This window comes from Furipterus horrens, unplaced genomic scaffold, assembly GCF_987537825.1.
Source record: "Furipterus horrens unplaced genomic scaffold, mFurHor1.1.pri manual_scaffold_3, whole genome shotgun sequence".
Lineage (NCBI taxonomy): Eukaryota > Metazoa > Chordata > Mammalia > Chiroptera > Furipteridae > Furipterus > Furipterus horrens.
The window spans coordinates 106,949,842-106,968,446 of NW_028327173.1; the positions used below are offsets into that span (position 1 = coordinate 106,949,842).

An 18,605-nucleotide genomic window follows, 5' to 3' on the forward strand; every position below is an offset into this window, starting at 1 on the left:
AACCTGAGAGTAGCAGGATCGACCTTCCTTCCTTCCTCCCTCCCTCCCCTTTCTTTCTTTTTATTTATTTATTAAAATCCTCACCTGAAGTTATGTTTTTTGAGTGTAGAGAGAGGGGAGAGGAAAGAGGAAGAGAGAGAAAAAGAGAAGCACCAACTGGTTGTCTTCCATACATGCTGCCACCGGGGATCGAACCTGCAGCCTTTTTGTATATGGGATAATGCTCCAACCAACTGTGCCACCTGGCCAGGGCACTTTGCATTATTTTTAAGCCAAGAAAGCCAAGCCACAGGAGGAATATGGGTTTGGCCGATGATATAATGCAATACAGGCTTTTACAGTCTCAAAATGAATGTTTTGACATCTTATTTATCCAAGGATGTGGAATGTAGGCGGGGGTAGAATTATCTCCATTTCATAATGGGTATAGAACTGAAGCACAGAATAATTAAAGGACCAGCAAAACTGGAGTTTGGACCAGGCCTGTTGAGTGAGTCTCTTTCTCATCTTAGCCAACAGAGTGATGCCTTGCCTATTTTGAATTTATTGTTTTCAGATTACTGTAACTGATGAGGTATGGTGGAAAATATAAAGATCAAAGGCCAGATTCAAAGAATTAGCCTCTATCTCAGGCTTTTTGGGTCCCTGAAACTTACCTAATTTAAAAATCACAGGTACTATTTCTTTCTTCCTAAGTGATCCCTAAAAGCAGAAATGACAACAGCCGCTCGCTAGCATGTTTAGAAATCACAAGATTGGGTTCTTTGAGGATACTACAAATCAGGTGTGTAAGTCAGATAAAATCTCTTGGGACACTGGTTGGATTTCCTGTTTGTTCCTTTTCTCCCCTTGTGAACACTGGTCTGCTGGACTCCCTCCTTCCTGAGAGAGCCTTGGCCATTGATATTCATCAGATAACTTCTCCAGGGATTCATTGTTTTTACATACCTTTAAGTAGGACTTGATTTTAGGTGTTTGATCTCAGAGATTCCTCATTTTCTTAAAGAGAGCATAGGACATTGGACATAAACCATAATTGTTGTTAGTGAAGGTATTTGAAGAAAAACCATGACCGGTAGAGGAGATGATAAGAGCTTATGTTTTCATTTTCTTTAAAGGGTGGCATAATTTAGGGCAACTAAGACTGTGTCTTCTTTAAGTAGGTTTACTTAACATATGGTCCTCCTAGTATCTGCCTGGGCTGCTTTGATGGGTGGGAGGTAGGGGATGGGGTTGGTCACATTGCTGCATTCTCACCTGAAGTGTATGTTATCAGAGCTGAATTTGAGAGTGGACCTAAAGACTGACTATATTAGAAGCAGAGCTCTGAGCCATTAGGTAGGGTCTTCTTATCCTAGTCAGAGTTGTCCCCCATGATAACTGTTCAATACTCTTTCTCACAGCTGCCCCTGACATCACTGGCCATAAACGGAGTGAGAACAAGAACGAAGGGCAAGATGCCATGATGTACTGCAAGTCAGTTGGCTATCCCCACCCAGATTGGGTCTGGCGCAAGAAGGAGAATGGTCTGCTCGCGGTGAGGAGGAGGCAACCCGGGTCTCTGGGTGCTGGGTTTTCTCCTGGGAGTGTCCAGACATCCTGGCCAGTTGGTAAAACTGCCATACTGGCTTGGCTTGAGGCACCCTTTCTAGAGTCGTGAATTGTTGTTACATCATGAATCTGGCAGTTTCTGTCCAGCATAGAATCCCTATAGATGACTTACTTAAAACTGTCTTTCTGGTAAGGGATTAGACTGCTTGCCTTGAAGATGGGACACTGAAAGGGCTAACCCCAATCTTCAGCTTTTACTACTATTCTAGTTTGTTTATTCTAAAGAAAATACTGGTTTTGAAATAGGCTTAATGTTTTTTAGGGACGACAAGGCAATGAGATAAATTATTAGTATATTCCTGGAACACAGGAAGTATGTATTAGGAATTGAGGCCTGATGAGGGCCCAGGGCAGCCTGAGACATTGGAAATCTGACAGTATCTGTTCCAGAAAAAGGTCAAACAAACAAACATCTTTTCTAATTGTGGTGTGATTCTTGATGGTCCTGGCAAAGTCAAAGCTTTAGACTCTTACTTTCTTTGATCCACTGATGTTTGGTCAGTCTCCTTTTCTATAAGAGGGGTTTCATACACAATCTTCCTGTCCCTGGGCCTTGTATGCCCAGCACTGTACTCAGGTGTCTCTGTTAATTATCGTTCTTCAGAATCAAAAGAACCTGGAGACCATTTAATCCCTCTTCTTCAAAAAGATTATGTGTTAACCAAGGTAAATTAGTGACAAAGCCAAGGAGCAAATCCAGTTTTTCAAAATTTAAGTCCATTTTTTTCTCAGTCTGTGACCTCTCAATAATAACATGTCAGGTGGTGATAAGGACTCAAATATGAGTGATGATGGCTAGATTTCAGAAACTCTTTAATAAGGGGTTTGGAATGAGGAGTGGAGAGGTGAAGACGCTACATTGAGTCTTTTCAGAGCAGATCCTGAAAGAGCAACAATACAGAATTTTGCAGTGCAGGCAAGGAAATGCCCGTTTCTCTTTATTGGTCCCTGGTGGGAGGACCCTTGAGCTTTTGTCAGAGCAGGTTGGGGCGTCCTCGGTGGGTATTTCATCTCCTGGCCTCATGACCACGAACTCTTTTAAGTATCTGTTGTATTTTGAAAAACATTTAAAATAAAACTTATTTCCTCTTGCTTTCAAGCTATATATAATTTGGGAGACAGAAAACTTCTAACAAAGGAGGGACAGGGAAAAGAAAGCTATTTTTAGGTTGATGCCTTTTTGAAAACCATTTTGTTGAACAGCCTAAACTCTGCTGAGTACTGAGATAAAGTGCTTTCAATTTTTTATAGACACCGATTTCATCAGTTCTCTTAACTTGTTTCTAGACAAATCTCATAGCTTTCTTGGATCTCTATTGTTAAAGAGTTTTGTCCATTCCAAAATGCCAGTTTTATCTCCCGTCCCCCTCCCATGGCCTGCAAGGGGAGTGCAGGATTGTCCTGGCTTTGTCTTCTGGGTTCTTTTTCTGTGTAGGATGGGAGTGAGGACAAGTATCACTTATCTGACTTTTCTTATAGTCTGCACTTGGTTGTTGATCCAGATGTGTGAGTTCTTTAGGGGGCCAGTGTCAGGTAATGAGTAATGCAGTCTGAGTGAACATCTCTGATTCTTCCTTAGTTCCAGCCAGCCACAGGTGATCTAGTCTTGAACTTCTCACAGTTGGGGCCTGCTCACCTGGAAGGTACCCCCTTAGGTAGAAGAATGTTGATCATCATGGCTCTTCATATGGGGGAGTGTAGGCTGCTCTGGCTTTGTATCTCTACTGGAAGAAAAGAGGTTTTCTTGGTCTCTTGCCCCCTCCTCCCACCCAACCCCCCGTCTTTGAGTGCTTCTTTCTTGATGTCTGTTCACTTGGCTGTAGGGTGGAAGGCCAAATGATGCCAAATGTAATTCCTCCTATCACTTCAATCCTGTCTTCTCTAGTAGAGATTGGAAAGGGGTAATGTGGTTTAGGTGTTGACAGAGGATAAGATAACCTGATAGATTTCCCTTTCAGTAAGCCCTGGAAGGACATTCTGCCCTACTATTTGTTTGACTCTATTTTTATGCCTCTCTCTGTAGTCATCAATTCTGCGGCAGTAGGATAAATCACACTCACTCTCTTATAATGCATTGGTTGAAAAGGTGAAAGTTTCTTGGGTATGATGTTATTTTTAAAAAAATACCCATTGAAGGCATGTGGAGCAACAATGACGCTAATTACCTCTGGTCATAAGTGAAAACCATGGAACTAGTCAGCAAGTGGAGCAGGAGTTACAGAAAGTTGGCAGCTTTCCAAGTTCTAGAGTTGAAACTTCACAGAATAACTATTTTGAAGTCTGTGAGTTTCCCATTTCTGCCATACCAAGATTCAAATGAAGATGTGATTGTATGCTTTAGATAGACATCATTCTGGGGATTATCTTCCCCTTTCTGATTATGCTTTAGTTGTGTTAACAACTGACACATGAGCCAGTTTTTTCCCTGCCAGGCTCCCATAAGATCAGTGCTACAAGCCTGTCCCATTCCACCCAGACCCCTGGTCATGCACTCTCACCTTGGCCTTCCCACATGTGCCTGGAGCTCTCCTGTACTACCTGATCAACTCTCCTCTCCCACAATCTAGGTCAAATGTTAGTTCTTCTCTGAAGCTTTCCCTGACTCTTTCTGGTAGTGGCTGGCCACTCACTCTGAGCCTGGCCCACAGTACATTCTACATAACCTTCTGTTGGGGCTTTTGCCTCCATTCCTATAACCATCCCTTTGGAGGTCTGGTTCCCTCTTGAAACCAACCTCCTTTATTTTTGTGTCATTTTTTCCTTTCTATCTTGCCTTCCCCTTAGTAGGATATAAAACATGTGAAGTACATGAGTAAATACTTGTTAATTGACTAGAAAAACTTTTCTTTAACCCTGTAATTCTGAAAGGAAAGGGAAATTACGAGTTTCCCAAACTCTGACTCGGAGCATGTTCTGAACATTGTTTCTGGAGGCTTTCCTTACTTCACCAAGGTGGAGTAGATGTGCTGACTCAAAAGCCATCAGTTAGGCCCACGGTTACCACACGTGACTATAATGTGGAGGTCACACCCCTCTTTCTCCATCCTCTTCCTGTTATAGTTACTTACCTGGTGTTTGAAGCAGCATTTTCTATATTGAGTCAATCTTTTCCAGGTCTATAGGGGAGGACCTCCACCACTCAAAAAAGTTGGAGAAGTCCAGAGGACCAGCATCAGGGATGCTTTTACTCTGAGTCTGTTAGAAACTTGTTGACCTGTTGTTGGTATTGAAGTCAGTAATGAAGTGCACAAAGTCCCTTGGACAAAAATGGTACCAGAAACACTTCCCTCATCCCAGCCAGTGTCATGCTAAGAATGGAGACCATCACTCTTATACACTAAGTCGCTTACTCTCACCTTTGTGTATTCTCACTTTTTCTGCCACTGAGCAGGACATTGCCAATATGTCTGGCCGTTTCTTCATCGTCAACAAAGAAAATTACACTGAGCTGAGCATCATGAACCTCCAGATCACAGAAGACCCTGGCGAGTATGAATGTAATGCTACCAACGCCATTGGCACTGCCTCTGTCATCACCATCCTCAGGGTACGGAGCCACCTAGCCCCACTCTGGCCTTTCTTGGGAATTCTGGCTGAAATAATCATTCTTGTGGTGATCATTGTTGTGTACGAGAAGAGGAAGAGGCCAGATGAAGTTCCTGATGGTAAGAGCATCTCTACAAAATTGCTGTAATCTTGGGGTTGTTTTGTTGGGTGGTGTCCCAGCACCCAAAGAAGAGTTTAAAGATGTTGGCATTCAATCCCAAAAGGAGGCAAGGAAAATTTGTATTCTGGTTTCTCACCCACTACCCCTGAGATTAGGCACCTAAAGCTATAATTATTAGCTCTGTCCTTCCACTTGGGTGTTGTCCAAACCTCAGTGCAGTCTGCCCTTCTGGCCCATGTGGGCAGTGGGCCGCTGTCAGTTTTTTTGTTCAGTTCTGACCTCCTTCAGTACAGATCACCAGGCAGATTGAGCTTGAGGAGGATCCAAGTCAAGCCTAGAAGCCACCTCAAAATCTCAGGCCACCTGTATTTCCAGGCATATTTAAGGTATCTTATTTGGTTGTCACATGGTTGCCTGGTATAGCCCCTATAGTCACTGCCTCTGTTTACTCAAGAGTGTTCTCGGGAAAAGCTATGGGAACAGGCCAGCCTTTGGTTCCCTTGGTTGGTTCCTTTGATAGGTTTTCAAGGTCCTTGGTAAAGCCGGCGTTGGCCGTGTGACTTTGCTGTGTCTCACAGACGAGAATGGTGGGGAGTGTCTGATGCATCCACCTTCCCCCCTTCAGTTTAGGCAGATATTGCTAAGAAGGATCACCTGGAGTCCATGCCGGAGTGCACCCTCCAGCTGAGCTAGTGTTAGAGAAGGGTGAGCATCGTGGCCGAGCCATAGGAAATTACTAGCATTGGAAAGGACAAGAGTCTTAGATTGTTGGGCATCCTTATTGGAATTTGGAAAGTCCTGGGAGATTTTTGTATGTTCTTTGTCATGGATGTTTCAGTTCTAACCCTGAGATTATAGTTGAGGGGAGCTACTGATAGACACTTGTATTAGCAATTCCTCAGATTTTTAGCTTCCTGGGGACATCCCCAGTCTCCTGTCCTATAACATCATCAGCAAAAACAAATTAATTGGCCAGCCAGCCATTACTCTCACTTGTCTCTCACTGACTAGGCCAGAAGGGTATGTGCACCTAAGCTCATGGAGGCAGATTTCATTTGACGGTGAAGATGCCAGTGCTAGTCCAGCTGTCCCGCGCCTGTGCTGGTGCACTGTGGTATTGTACCCTGCCCCACAGAGTTGTTTGTCTTTGTCCCTGTGACTGACTAGCGGGATTGCAGCACCCACCACGTGTGTTGGGGAGAATACTAAGAGAGGTCTGGTGCCCCTTCAGAAACAGTGCAACCCTGAAAGTGCGTAGTAATTTCAACTCTGGAAGGATGAATTTGAGTGGAATAGCCACTTCCCCTTCTTTTCCTTCCTTCTTAGCAGCTCCTAATTCTCTGCCTGCACTAGCTAGAGTGAGTATTATAGTAAGGCTGGTGAAGAAGGTTTTTTCTTTAAAAATGCACATAGGAAGACCTGGTGAACTCCCCTCCAGATGTACATTCAGCAGTAAACTAGATGGAGGGATGGGATAGACCTCAACTGGAAGTGGATGGAGCTTTGTAAGTAAGTGGGCCAGCTCCCTGCAACATGAAGTGTTCCCAGGATTTTTACTTTTCTTGTTCTAGGTCAATAGAACTGCTGTTCTGTGAAGTGAAACTGCTTTTTTGGGGCTTTCATTCTTGTACTATGCTTTTTATCTAGATATTTTTCTTTCCTGCTACAAGCTAGGATGCCCGAGGCAGAATTAAGTTACCTGTATTTGGAACTGAGAGTAAAGGGGCGAGTTGACTGTATAGTTTCAGAGTTGGCTCTTTGGGAGCAGTTCTGCCTCACTCCTGAAAAAGCCTTTTCATCCCCTCAGAATGCTTTTGTGTTGCTAAATATCATCTTTATCAGCCTTCCTTTTGGAAATGTTGAGAAGCAAAAAGTCAGTTAGAAAAAGGCAAAAATGGGCTTCAAAACCAGGTTTACTTTTTCTTTTTTTAAATTTTAAGAGGAGACTGGCTGACACTCTCCTGGCAGTGACTCATTGGCTTAGCACATCCCAGGCAGAGTTTCCAGTCTTCCTGTAGGAAGCACTGTATTTACCAGACTGCTTTCAAACAGATGTGGAAGCCCTTCGGGTTGGTTTTGAGAAATGGGTAGTATTGTTTTGATGGGACACGTGCTCACACCTGCCCAGGGAAGCAGCTGTTCTTTGAAGAGCTCCATGGCAGTTGAACTCAAATGGGGTCAGTTTGTTATAGGAGACATGTGGCCAGCAAATCTTCCGCACAGCTTCCTTGAGGGAAACTTTCTCTTTTAAGCTAAATTATTATAGACAGTGAATGAATCCTACATAAAAGAAATTACTTTAGGGTAAGTGCAAAGTAAAAACTCCTTGCTCCTGTCTCTTGAAGAATAATGCAAGCAGCTTTTACTTTTTTGTTGTTGACTGGGGTGAAAAATCTGGGATGCTGTTATCGCAGTGTTTGCCTTCTCTACATTCTCTCCCTGACAGCCAGCGTGACCCAGACTCCCTGTCCGCCTCCGCGTCCCTGCCCTTGCTCCAGTGTTTCCATCCCATAGGTTTTGCCTTTGTCTTTCAACTCCTTACTCCGCCTGCCCCTCTTCTTTCTTCTCCTTTCCTGGAAGTAATCATTTAAAAAAAAAATTTATTCCCAGTGAGTGTTGCTGATGCTGTGGCTTTTCTTTTTTAGCCAGTTTCTTCTCACCTCCTGTGCAGTTCGTGTAAGAGCAGACTCAGTGCGTGTGCTTTGCCCCTGTCTGCCCTCTCCCAGCTCACATACGCATACACTCCTTTTTAGAATGAGTGATTTCAAAACGTGGTGTCTGATAAAAATTTGGAGTCTTAGAGATGAATTTTTACCTATCAGATAACCCACCATCTGTGGCTCTGTGTTCTTACTTATGGCATTATGAAAATGATTTTTATAGGCCTGATAATGCTTTTTCTCTGCTAAATAGGTACTTTAGTATCAAGATATACCTGTGATTTAATTCTGACTCACTGAGCTTTTTTCATATTAAAAGATTCATATAAAACTCATAGGTATTCATTTGGGGGCTGGGGTTCTTGGTAACTTAACCCCTTATTAGAAAAGCAGTAAATGAACAATACAAAAGTAAAAACACACAAATTTGAAGTTATTGTTAAGTCTAAGTTATGTTTCGCTAAGAAAGCAAATACTGCTTTAGATTTCTCACATAGAAAATGCTTAGGGTTAATGTTTAGTTATTTCCAGGAAAAAAGTGGGGGGCATTGTTTTTGTTCACTGGAATATACTCAGAACATCTTATAACTGAAGCACATCAAAACCCCTTTAGGGGCCCTGATTATGGTCTTTCTGAGGATTGGTGCACAGGAGGTTGTCTTATAGGTAGAGGATCACCCTTCACCTTCAGTGTTTTCAGCAGCAGGTGAATCATGGAGTGAAATAAGGCTTTGTTTTTTTTTCACTTGATTCACCTCTTAACTATATTCTGTGAAAACATTGAATGATAATTCTCTGGAAGATTAGGTCCAGCTAGCATTCCTCTAGCCTTCCGTCCATCTTTACAGTGAGACACATGCTTGGAACGCAGCCTTCAGTGTGTGTTCCCTGCTGACTGAACCCAGAGAGTGTTAGCGTGTGCTTTCAAGTCCTCCTCCCCACATCCCTGAGCACATGGGGGTGAATCTACTTAGTTGTGGGGGCCTTCAGCTTACTGGACATTATAGTGACCTCAAATGGAATTTAGGAAAAGTACTGATAGCAAAGAGTTCCCTACTTTTGCATTAGGGGGATAATTTTCATAAGCCAGTCAAAGGGACTCATTCTTTGAGTTACTGGTAGAGTATTTGAGATTTGGGGGGTAGAGTATTTGAGATTTGGGGGAGCATTTTTGGTAGCTCTGATATATCCAAAGTTGAACGTCTGTTAGTTGGGTAAAACATTTGTTAATATATAAAGCTTTATAACATGCTAGGAATGTTGAAAAAGAAATGTGACTTTTTAAAATGACGTGTAAAAACACATACTTGTTGTCTTTTAACTAAGGGTCATTTGGCTCAGTAACAAGTTACCTTTCGGAGAAAATACGGTAGGACCAAGCAAGGAAGGAAATTGGAAGTAACCGTTAATCTGTCTTGGTTAACCTACTTTGCTCTGATCAGGCAGAATTTAAGTGGGTTTAGAAACCATAAAAACCTCATACTTAGCGAGATGAAGGCAGTGAAAAAGGAGCTTTGACTAGACAGTCTACTCTTGGTTGTTATGACTTTAAAGCCATCTTTTTGGAGGTGATATTGTATCAGGTAATCTGTTATTTACTAGGCAGGCAGCGTTACCTCCAGATTGTGAGATGGACCAGCAGTGGGGTGGGGGGCGGTGAGGGCTACAGTGCATTCAGCTGGGAAGATCAGACACACAGAAATTGGTGTGTGCATCAGCTCCACCAGGAGCTTAACTCATAACATGGATTCCAGAAGCGTCTTGTTTCCATTCTCCCCCAGTCCTCTTCCTCTCATCTAGCCAGTGGCTGTAATACCCAGTCATTGTTTAAGCAGCTGTCTTTTGGCCTGAGGGTTTGGGGGTATGTTGATATTTGTCGGTTACTATGACTTCTTTTTTTTCCCCCCTCAATTGCATCAAACCCTTAAAACATGGTGGTAAGTGAGCGATATGCATGCTTTTGGAGTTTGTTTAATCTCCGCTTCAGTCTATACGGTGCACAGTTCATAATGTTAACACTTTCCTTCAAGTTTACTTCATTCACTTGTTCACAACTAATTTGGATTTCAGTTTTCTGTTTAATCCTCATTTACTTTGATTTTTGTATCTTTCTGTAGTTCTGTTCTGTCCCTCTCTTCTTGATTTCCCTGTGATGGGTCAAGTTGTTTTTTGTCTGACCTGTGAGTGGGAGAGTGGTGTTGCTGATAGTGATTCAGTCCAGGAATGAAGGGGACACGAGGCCGTTTTCTTTGCTCCTTATAAATGTGAAAGTGGATTTGAGAAGAGAGTTGATGGGGCTCATGAGACTTAGACACTAGTGTGAATAACAGCTGCTCCCACTCGCAGACATGGCAGCCTCACCAGAGCCACCATTGCTACAACCCCTACTGCAGCCTTTTGCACGTCAGACACCAGGGCATACCCCTGCTAAAGAAGGAAAAGCTGGTGGTGGGATGGGTGGCAGTTGGTGCTGACATCATCATGCTTTGAAAAGAATCAGCCTGGCTATTGCGATTCCCCCTGCCCTGCTTTTTCTTTTAAAAGTTGGGATAGATTGATGATATTTTTGAATCAGCTATCTTGCTTTGGAATTCTGTAGTTTTGGGTGCATAGCCAGAGCACTCAAAATATTCTGGGTTTGCGCCTGTATCTTTTCCTTTAAGTCCCCAAGTGCTTAGTTCCTAGCATGTAGCTGAGCTGGCTTGGCCGGATGCTGAGAGCAGTAGGGTGTCATGGTGAGGGAGGATTTAGGCTGGGCTTGTATCTCAGTACTTGACGTGTCTTTGTGTATCTCCACTGCATACACAGCACACAGCCGTCTTAGTGTCCTTCAGTCTTAGTTTGTTCTCTGTATCTGTTTGATAGCACTGTTAGTAGTAGAATCCTGTGGACACTGGTGTGTCGCTAGCCCATTGTTTTGGCTGATAAGTTGCTGGTTTGTGGTTAGTTTTTTGTTTTTGTTTTTGTTTTTTTTTTTAATCCTTTTTGCTCCCGTCACTGTGTGTGCGGCAGTGGCTTTGCCTCTCCGTTGCCTCAAAGGAACAGGTGGAGCAATGTCTCCTCGGACAGACATTCCTCCTGACATGTGCTCCTGCGGACGCCTGCACCAAGACTGTAACCTTCATAACTGCTTCATGTGCACCAAGCTCCCTTGTGGAATCCTGCTGGGAGTTTTTCTAGAAGCCTTCAGTGAAACCAAACCATTCTGAATCATTTAGTTTACCCGACTTTTGTAAAATAAAAAGAGCCTAAGAGCTCTTACTTGTAAGTTCCTTCCCCTTTGTGGTCCTTAAAAAAAAAAAAATTCTATGTAAGTATATCCCTGCTTAAGTGGGACCAAGTTGTCCTTAGTTGAAACAGGAAAGAAAAACTTACAAATCAGAATCATAAAATACCATTTTAAGAAGGCTTCTAAACTCAAATAATGGAAGCTTTTTGATTTAAAAAGGAAAATAAAAAGGTATCTGCCACCTGGGTTGGGTGCTGGTTTTGGCCTAGCAGCATTGGAAGCCTTTTCTGGAGGGCTGTCTGTCAACACTGCTTGGCTTTCCCTGCTGGGGCGCAGGACATTCTCCTGATGCCAGCGCAGCACAGCCCAGCCTGGGTGACCCAGTATTAGGGCGAACTGTTGTGGCCTCTTCTTCCTCAGTCTCATCTCCAGACTAAAGACTCAAAACAGCAAGAATGTGTCTTTTGGGGAAGTGAGGATGTGTGGCTAAGTGTATAGAACATGCACATCCATCTACGTCACAGGATTGAGCTAAAATTGTACACGCATTCACCACAGAAAACAAACAGCAGGATTTTACAACTGAAATGTTGGTTTGTCTTCTCATCTACTTAAGAGTGAACCACTGGAACTTGGGGACAAGATGAATATAATGACATTGCAGCCTATCTGTCCGCTACAGTTGCAGTTTTTCATGACAAGCATTCAAAGTGTTAACTAAAACCATTGAAACAACATACCTGCCATTAAAACCTTGAATCTAGAAATAATAACTCCATGAGTGTTTCGCACCTCCAGACGGAATGGCCTTGAATAAATGCTGTGATAGCCATGTTTGCCACTTGCCGTTTGTGGTTCTATTAATCCATATACACAGTCTCACGATTTTCTCCTTTCTTCTCCTGTCTCTCAATGGATTATTCAAAAACTGAACACCTTTGAAGACGATGAGCCAGCTGGGCCAATGTAAGTACTGGACATTGATTGAATAGTTTCTGATTGAATTATTTTACATTCATGGTTTCATGAAATGGAGTAGCTAAGAGTAGGGAAGACAGTGAGTGGAAGTGAATGTTGCAGTGCAGACTTTGCATCCTGACATAGCCATTTGATTCCCAGGATAGGCTTACAGTTTTAATAGCAATGTAAAGTGCAGTACTGTCCCAACTGGTGTGGCTCAGTAGGCTGAGCATCATTCTGCAAACCAAAGGGTCGCTGATTTGATTCCCGGTCAGGGCACATGCCTGGGTCACGGGCCAGGCCCCTAGCTAGGGGTGTGTGAGAGGCAACCGATCAATGTTTCTCTTGCATATTGGTGTTTCTCTCCCTCTCTCTCTCCCTTCCCCTCTCTCTAAAAATGAATAAAATTTAAAAAATTTTTAAAGTGTAGTGCCATGCAAGAGTGTTTAAAATTTTGCACATTCCCTATGCTTACATTGATAATGTGGGGGAAATGACCAGTATTTCTTGAGACTTCAGATTCTGTTAATTTCAAGAGGGAATATAGCAAAAATACACTATTTGGTTCCATTAACAATCCCATGTATCCAGGAGATGGAACTACAAATTTGGATCAATCCAGGATTAGTATCTCCTAGAGTTGGGGACCAAATAGTACCCAAAGTTGGTACATGCCAGAGGGCACAGTGCTGCTTATGTATAATTATCATTTATCATTTGAGAAAAGAGACAGTGGCGCTCAGTAGAGAAAAATATACTGTCCTAACCTTTATAGTAATTAGATTATAGTTTATAAATTAAAGGGAAAGTTACTTGTATATTGTCTGCCTTGGGCATCAAAGGGATCTATTAATTGAAGGTACGTAGGCACTTTACCCAGGGAATATTTTTATGTACTAATACTGTGCAGTAAACTTTCTTACTACACAAGGGATGGCAGTAAGTGAAAGAATCCCTGTATTTCCATGTGTTATACTTTCAAAAGTTGCTACTGACTGAGTTTAATTCTTGTAATACAATTTTTCCTCCAAAGGAAAACCAACTCTACGAACAATCACAAAGATAAAAACTTGCGCCAGAGAAACACAAATTAAGTACTACTTATACTGTAAGTATGGCCTTCTTTAGAAGTTTTAAAAATTATATTGAAATGAACGTGCTCTATTGACCTTGTTACAAATTCTTAGTACTTGATGTTATGTTGCAAGATGTTTTCATTCATTTCAGAGCAGCTCAGCCTGTAGAGGCTGGAAAGGACCATTTTTCAGCTGCATTGTTTCACATATTACATAAATGCTATTTCAGACTATGTATGATGTTTCCAAATAACACTTTATGCTACTGTTTACTTATGTTTTTAAAAAGAGGTAAAGATTAAATTGTCACCTTCTTATGTGGGATATTCCCAGAGGCCATTTAGTCCCTTCTGCTTCAGACAGCTGGCCCCAGTGCCCTCCCTTCCAGTCAGGCACATGGGGATCAGAATTTCACACCGCATCCCTGTGCATGCTGTTTGAAACAAAGCTTTGTTTTTATTTATGTGGCACTTGGTTCTTAGGTGACATCGCATACTCTTTTAAAATTTTTCAAATTCTCTTTCTTTACAGATCTTTAGGTTCCTGAAACTGGTGGCAACACAACCTTCTAAATTTTCTGCTTGGACCTCCTTGGTTCTCTCCCCTTTAAGTGAGCAGCACCACAATGACTGTCTAAAGCATGCCTTATTTAACCTCTCCTGTAAGGGTGGCCTAGCAGGTACATTTCAAACAATGCTTCAGTGTAGAAGGTGTAAACTACTTTGGGCTTGATGTGCTGTGAATGTTGCTTCCTTCTCCTCTATTAAAATATTAAATAGAACTGAAAAGGTCCTCTGAGGATCGTATCATGCATGCGCCATTTTTTACTTACTGCAGCTGTTAAATTGGCAAAGCTCTAAAAATGCACTACTGCCATCTAGTGATACATTTTTGTAAAGTACAGCAAAACCTACAGATATATACAGTATATAAATATATACATATATATTTATATTTTTTGGGGGGGGAGAAATCCAAAACAAATGCTTGTTTCATTTTTAAGCTGCTGATATTCATTCCTTATTGTATGTTGTCAGATGAGGAAACTGTGCAGTTCTGGTATAAAAAGATGAGTAATATAAACTGATACCTATAATTTTAAGGGCTTAACCTATGACTCTAATAAGCTGGAATAGTCCACTGAATGGCTATAATGAATTGCAGTATATATATATATATGTGTGTGTATGGTTGCTTTTTAAATGATTCTTCATTTGTTGATAACATACTTATATCCTTTTGCACTGATGTGCTGAACCTTATTATACATTCAATTAAGGCAAACTTTTATAATTTACCTTTAGTTTTCAGTGACCTTGAAATGTTCTAGCATGGTATTCTATGCAACTAGTTATACTTTGGGGTTGACGTTGTATTTTTCCACATTGATTTGATAGTTTTCTCACCTGTCAGGGTTCTCACTCAGTATGTAACTGTAGATGCATGTACTTGTGTTTTGTGTAATTGTTGATGTGCAATGATGTATAAAAAAGTGGATTCACCTGTTTTTAAAAATAAAACATTGATAAAAGGTGTTTGGAATAATAGTCTTTATTCTAGTATCTAATTTTAAGGAGAAAACATTTTTCAGTGCTTTCATGTTCCATAGAATGTTAATTTCTGAACCCCGTCAGCTTTTTTAGTTCCTCTTCCACCTGTTCCACAAATGCTGGGAAGTTCTGATCCATGAGGCAGAGGCGGAGAAAGGGGCCTAACTCTTCTGCATTCCATGCAGATTGTTCATAGACAAAGGGCAGCTCTTCTGATGCCAGGAGAGACTGTGGGGATTCCAGAAGAGTAGTTTATTAGATTACAGGTGAAAGCAACAGCCTGCATAACCAAACACAGAAAACTTGTCCTTAAGGAAAGATTAGGGAAACACACCAAAAATTAGTGTTAATTATAATTAGCTTTACAGGGTTCCTTTATGTAATGTTTCTAGATATACATAAGAAGTGAGATAAACTTGCATCCTTAGGTATTGCAAGTGTATTAATGAGATGATTTACGAAGTTAAGATCGTGCTTTAATGAAGAATACTGTGCTGATGACCTTTTGTAGATTGATAAGAAACCTATTAGTGAATGAACTCTACTAGTTTAGTTCATCATTCCCCCCACAGGTTCATGTGTAATGAACAGGTTCTGAATGTAATAATCAGTCACAAACTGACAGTTCAAAGGATGCAGTTAGCTCACCCGTTTTTTTTCTGGTTCTGTCCATAAGGTTTGATAAATATAGAAAGGCATATCGTAGTGAAGACACAGAACATTTCCATCGTCCGTCAGAAAAATCCCTTCACTACCTTTGTTCTCAAACCCTTAACCTTCCAGAAACCACTGATCTATATTCTCCATACCTTGTAGTTTTGCCTTTGCCAAGAAATGAAATCATACAGTGTTGAGCATTTTTTCACCATCTGTAGGTCTTTGGTAACTTGTGGTATTTTAAAACCAACTGAATAAGTTGCTGATACTTAATTATTAGAATTCAGATAAAAGTCTCACTGTACTTGGCATTGAGATGGTATGGCAACAGTGATCTGAAGACAATGGGCTCCTGCTCTGTGGTCCAGCTATACATCTTTCTTCTCACATGAATTGTGTTAGGTAAGGTGGTTTTATACCTTTTCTAAAGATGGCAGCGCTTGGTATGTATGTATCAACTGACACTTCACTAGGAACCATTTAGAATAGAACTTTACTTTCCTAAACTGAAGCCAGCTTTCAGACTCCCTAACTGGAGAAGGAAGAAAAATGAAAGTAACATGGAGCCCCGTTCTACAGGAGGAGCCACTGTTGGCAGGTTAGTTTATCTCCTTCCAGATGTATTTTATATGTATGTTTACTACAAAAATTGAGTCATAGATGCTGTTTTTGTAGTCTTAAAAAACTTAATATGAGTATCTTTTCGTGTCAGAAGATAGGGATATCCATCATTCTGTTGGCTGCATGTGTGTCCCATCTGTGCTTACTGCACGCCTTAACCACTCAGTATCTCGTTAGTGAACATTTATGTTGTTTCCAATTTGGTTACTGTAAACAACACTGTGAACAGCATCCTTACATGTATGTTTGTGTAGCAGAAATAGAATTATATAGGTAATAGGTATGACATTGAATTTGACTTATACTGCTAAGTTGCTTTCCAAAAAGTTTTACTAACTTACATTAATAGAAAGACTTATCCAGAAGGTTAGAGCAAACAAATAACATACCTGAACTCCCAGTCTGGTGCTTTTTCTGTTTTGTACATCATTCTTCTGTACGATGTGATATAAACTGGGCTAAGGTTTCACCTTTCACAGCAGTGGACATTTCCTGAATAAGGACTCACACCCTGCCTTGTCCCATGCTTCTTTGTGTCTCTGCTGTCCTCAGCCACTTTGATTCAATTAACCTCTTAACTCCAATGCAAATAGGAGGCTACAGACCATGCACTAAAGCCTGCCTGCTGCTGGACAGAGAGGCTTTTACGTTTTCCTGTCATAGTTGCTGAGTTATTCAAAGAAACCGCTCAAGTTTTTTATGCTATGATTGTCCATCTGTTTTGAATTAGTGGTAAGCTAGGTGGAAAAAACACTGGTAGTTTCTTTTATTTACCACTTTTAGAACAGTTTTATACAGTAAAAAGAAAATTCATCCTTGAATATTGATCAATTCCATGCAGAATTCTGTGGAAAACGTAAGCTGTTGTCCTGAGCCTGAGCCTGCTGTGGAGCACAGCTGGGAACACAGTGAGCAGACACCGGGCAGTGAGACCCACAGAACAGGTTTTGCGGGGCTCTTTTGCAAGGGGCAGGGGACGTGTGTGGTAAGTCAGTCAGGTCCTACGGGGTTTCCACACAGCCTTGCTGAGATCTTAGCAATGCAACTTTGCCTGTGCAGAAACCATCAATGCTCTGACTCTAAATGCACATTGATATTTGTCTTAGTACAGTTCCCAAATGTCAATTAAATTGAAATTCTTCCCTTTGTTCCTCTTTTTGGGAAAGTGGTAGTTAAGTTCTTTATCACGCACTTGAAGGCTAATAGTCTCTCTCCTTAGGAGAACTGCTCTGCAGTGTGCGCCACCAGGCCATCCTCACAACAGGGCAGACACAGGGCCTGGCTCTGGCTCTGTCGTCTGCTACAGTAGCACTTGAAGTTACTATTCTAGAACAAGGGAGTGAACAGAGGGGTACAGAGTCTCAGGATCACTGTTTAATGTGACAAGAAAACAACACAGAAAGAGGCTGTACCTGAGCCAGCTGGGTCACTGAGGTCCTTCCTCCTGGAGCGCGTGTGACGGCCGGCACACGCCGCTGCTGCTCCGGCTCCTGGGGTGACTGGAACTAGACAACCGACAGTTTAGCTGAACATAATCATAAACACCACAGGCTGTTAAAGAAGTAGAAACACATGCATTCGTGTTCAAAGAAAAAGCATCAGGAAAAACCATTGTCAGTGTTGCCTGTCCTGTTGTCTGCGGGGCTGTTACCTGCTGTACCACCGCAGAGGCCTGTGCAGTTTAACCTGAGGCTCCTGTCCTGTGCCTCGACCTCCTCAGTGTCCTGCACTGCTGTGCTCTGTCTCCAGAGGCCCAGTCATGCCCAGGACCACAGGCTGCTACTGGAGGGTGGTAGGTATTGCCCATCTCCTGATTATTGTGATTTGTCACCTAAAAATTATTACTCAATACATGTTCATTGCAGAAAAGCAAACCATGATTGCAAGATAACCATATGTTTTTTAATGAAACTGAGTTTTAAAAAAAATCTCATTTTAGACTTTCTGAGGGAATGGGTTCGTAGACACTGTGGTGATAAAGGAAAGCGAGCCACAGAGAACAAGGTAGCGGTCCGGCCCTCAAGAACCCACAGCCCAGTGAGAACCTAAGTAAAACAGTGATTAGAATGCAACCCAGGAAGGGCGGGGCCAAGGCCAGCGCAGGACCTCGGGCTCAGAGTGGAGGGGTGATCTGGAGAGGTGAGCTGAGCCTGAAGGGCAGGAGTGCTCCAGTGTGTCCTATTACTATGGAGGCTGAGAAGTGAGGGGTGGTTCTTGAGTAGTGCACTGGACGGGTGTTGCAGGTGGAGGAGGAGGAGGCTGGAGGCAGAACACTGTGACAGCCGCTCCCACTTAACAGCAGGAGTTGACGAGAACCCTATCACTCCAACTTCCCGACCACAGGTCTGAAGGTGTGGCGGCTGTTCCAGTGCTTATGTCCAGACAGGTGCACCCACCTCAGCTGTGACTGGTGGTGTCATAGGGAGAAGTCAGGGACCTCTCTGGAAGGCTCCTGTGCCTATCACCAGCATGTTCTGGCTGCCAAGAGTCAGAGGTGCCAAATTTGTTTCCTGTCCTCTATGGAGACTGACTGTTGCTAGCCAGTGGTGTTAGCAGAAGAGTTGCTCTAGCAGC

At 42.2% G+C, this 18,605-nt stretch overlaps 2 protein-coding genes across 3 annotated transcripts in view; one reads left to right on the forward strand and one right to left on the reverse strand.

Moving 5' to 3' along the window:
* NPTN (neuroplastin) overlaps positions 1 to 14,382 on the forward strand; it is a 67,502-nt gene extending 53,120 nt beyond the window's left edge. The window contains exons 5-9 of the mRNA XM_090270036.1: positions 1,404 to 1,537; positions 5,003 to 5,276; positions 12,112 to 12,133; positions 13,161 to 13,235; positions 13,735 to 14,382. Of these exons, the coding sequence (XP_090126162.1) occupies positions 1,404 to 1,537; positions 5,003 to 5,276; positions 12,112 to 12,133; positions 13,161 to 13,221 (491 nt within the window). The 3' untranslated portion in view covers positions 13,222 to 13,235; positions 13,735 to 14,382. The remainder of the gene's footprint in view (positions 1 to 1,403; positions 1,538 to 5,002; positions 5,277 to 12,111; positions 12,134 to 13,160; positions 13,236 to 13,734) is intronic.
* A 359-nt stretch (positions 14,383 to 14,741) lies between these two features.
* Positions 14,742 to 18,605, reverse strand: part of REC114 (REC114 meiotic recombination protein) — a 146,507-nt gene continuing 142,643 nt past the window's right edge. For both annotated transcript variants that reach the window (XM_090270038.1, XM_090270037.1), the window contains 2 exons: positions 17,444 to 17,536; positions 14,742 to 14,981 (listed from right to left, as the gene is read on the reverse strand). In XM_090270038.1, the coding sequence (XP_090126164.1) occupies positions 14,817 to 14,981; positions 17,444 to 17,536 (258 nt within the window). In that variant the 3' untranslated portion in view covers positions 14,742 to 14,816. The remainder of the gene's footprint in view (positions 14,982 to 17,443; positions 17,537 to 18,605) is intronic.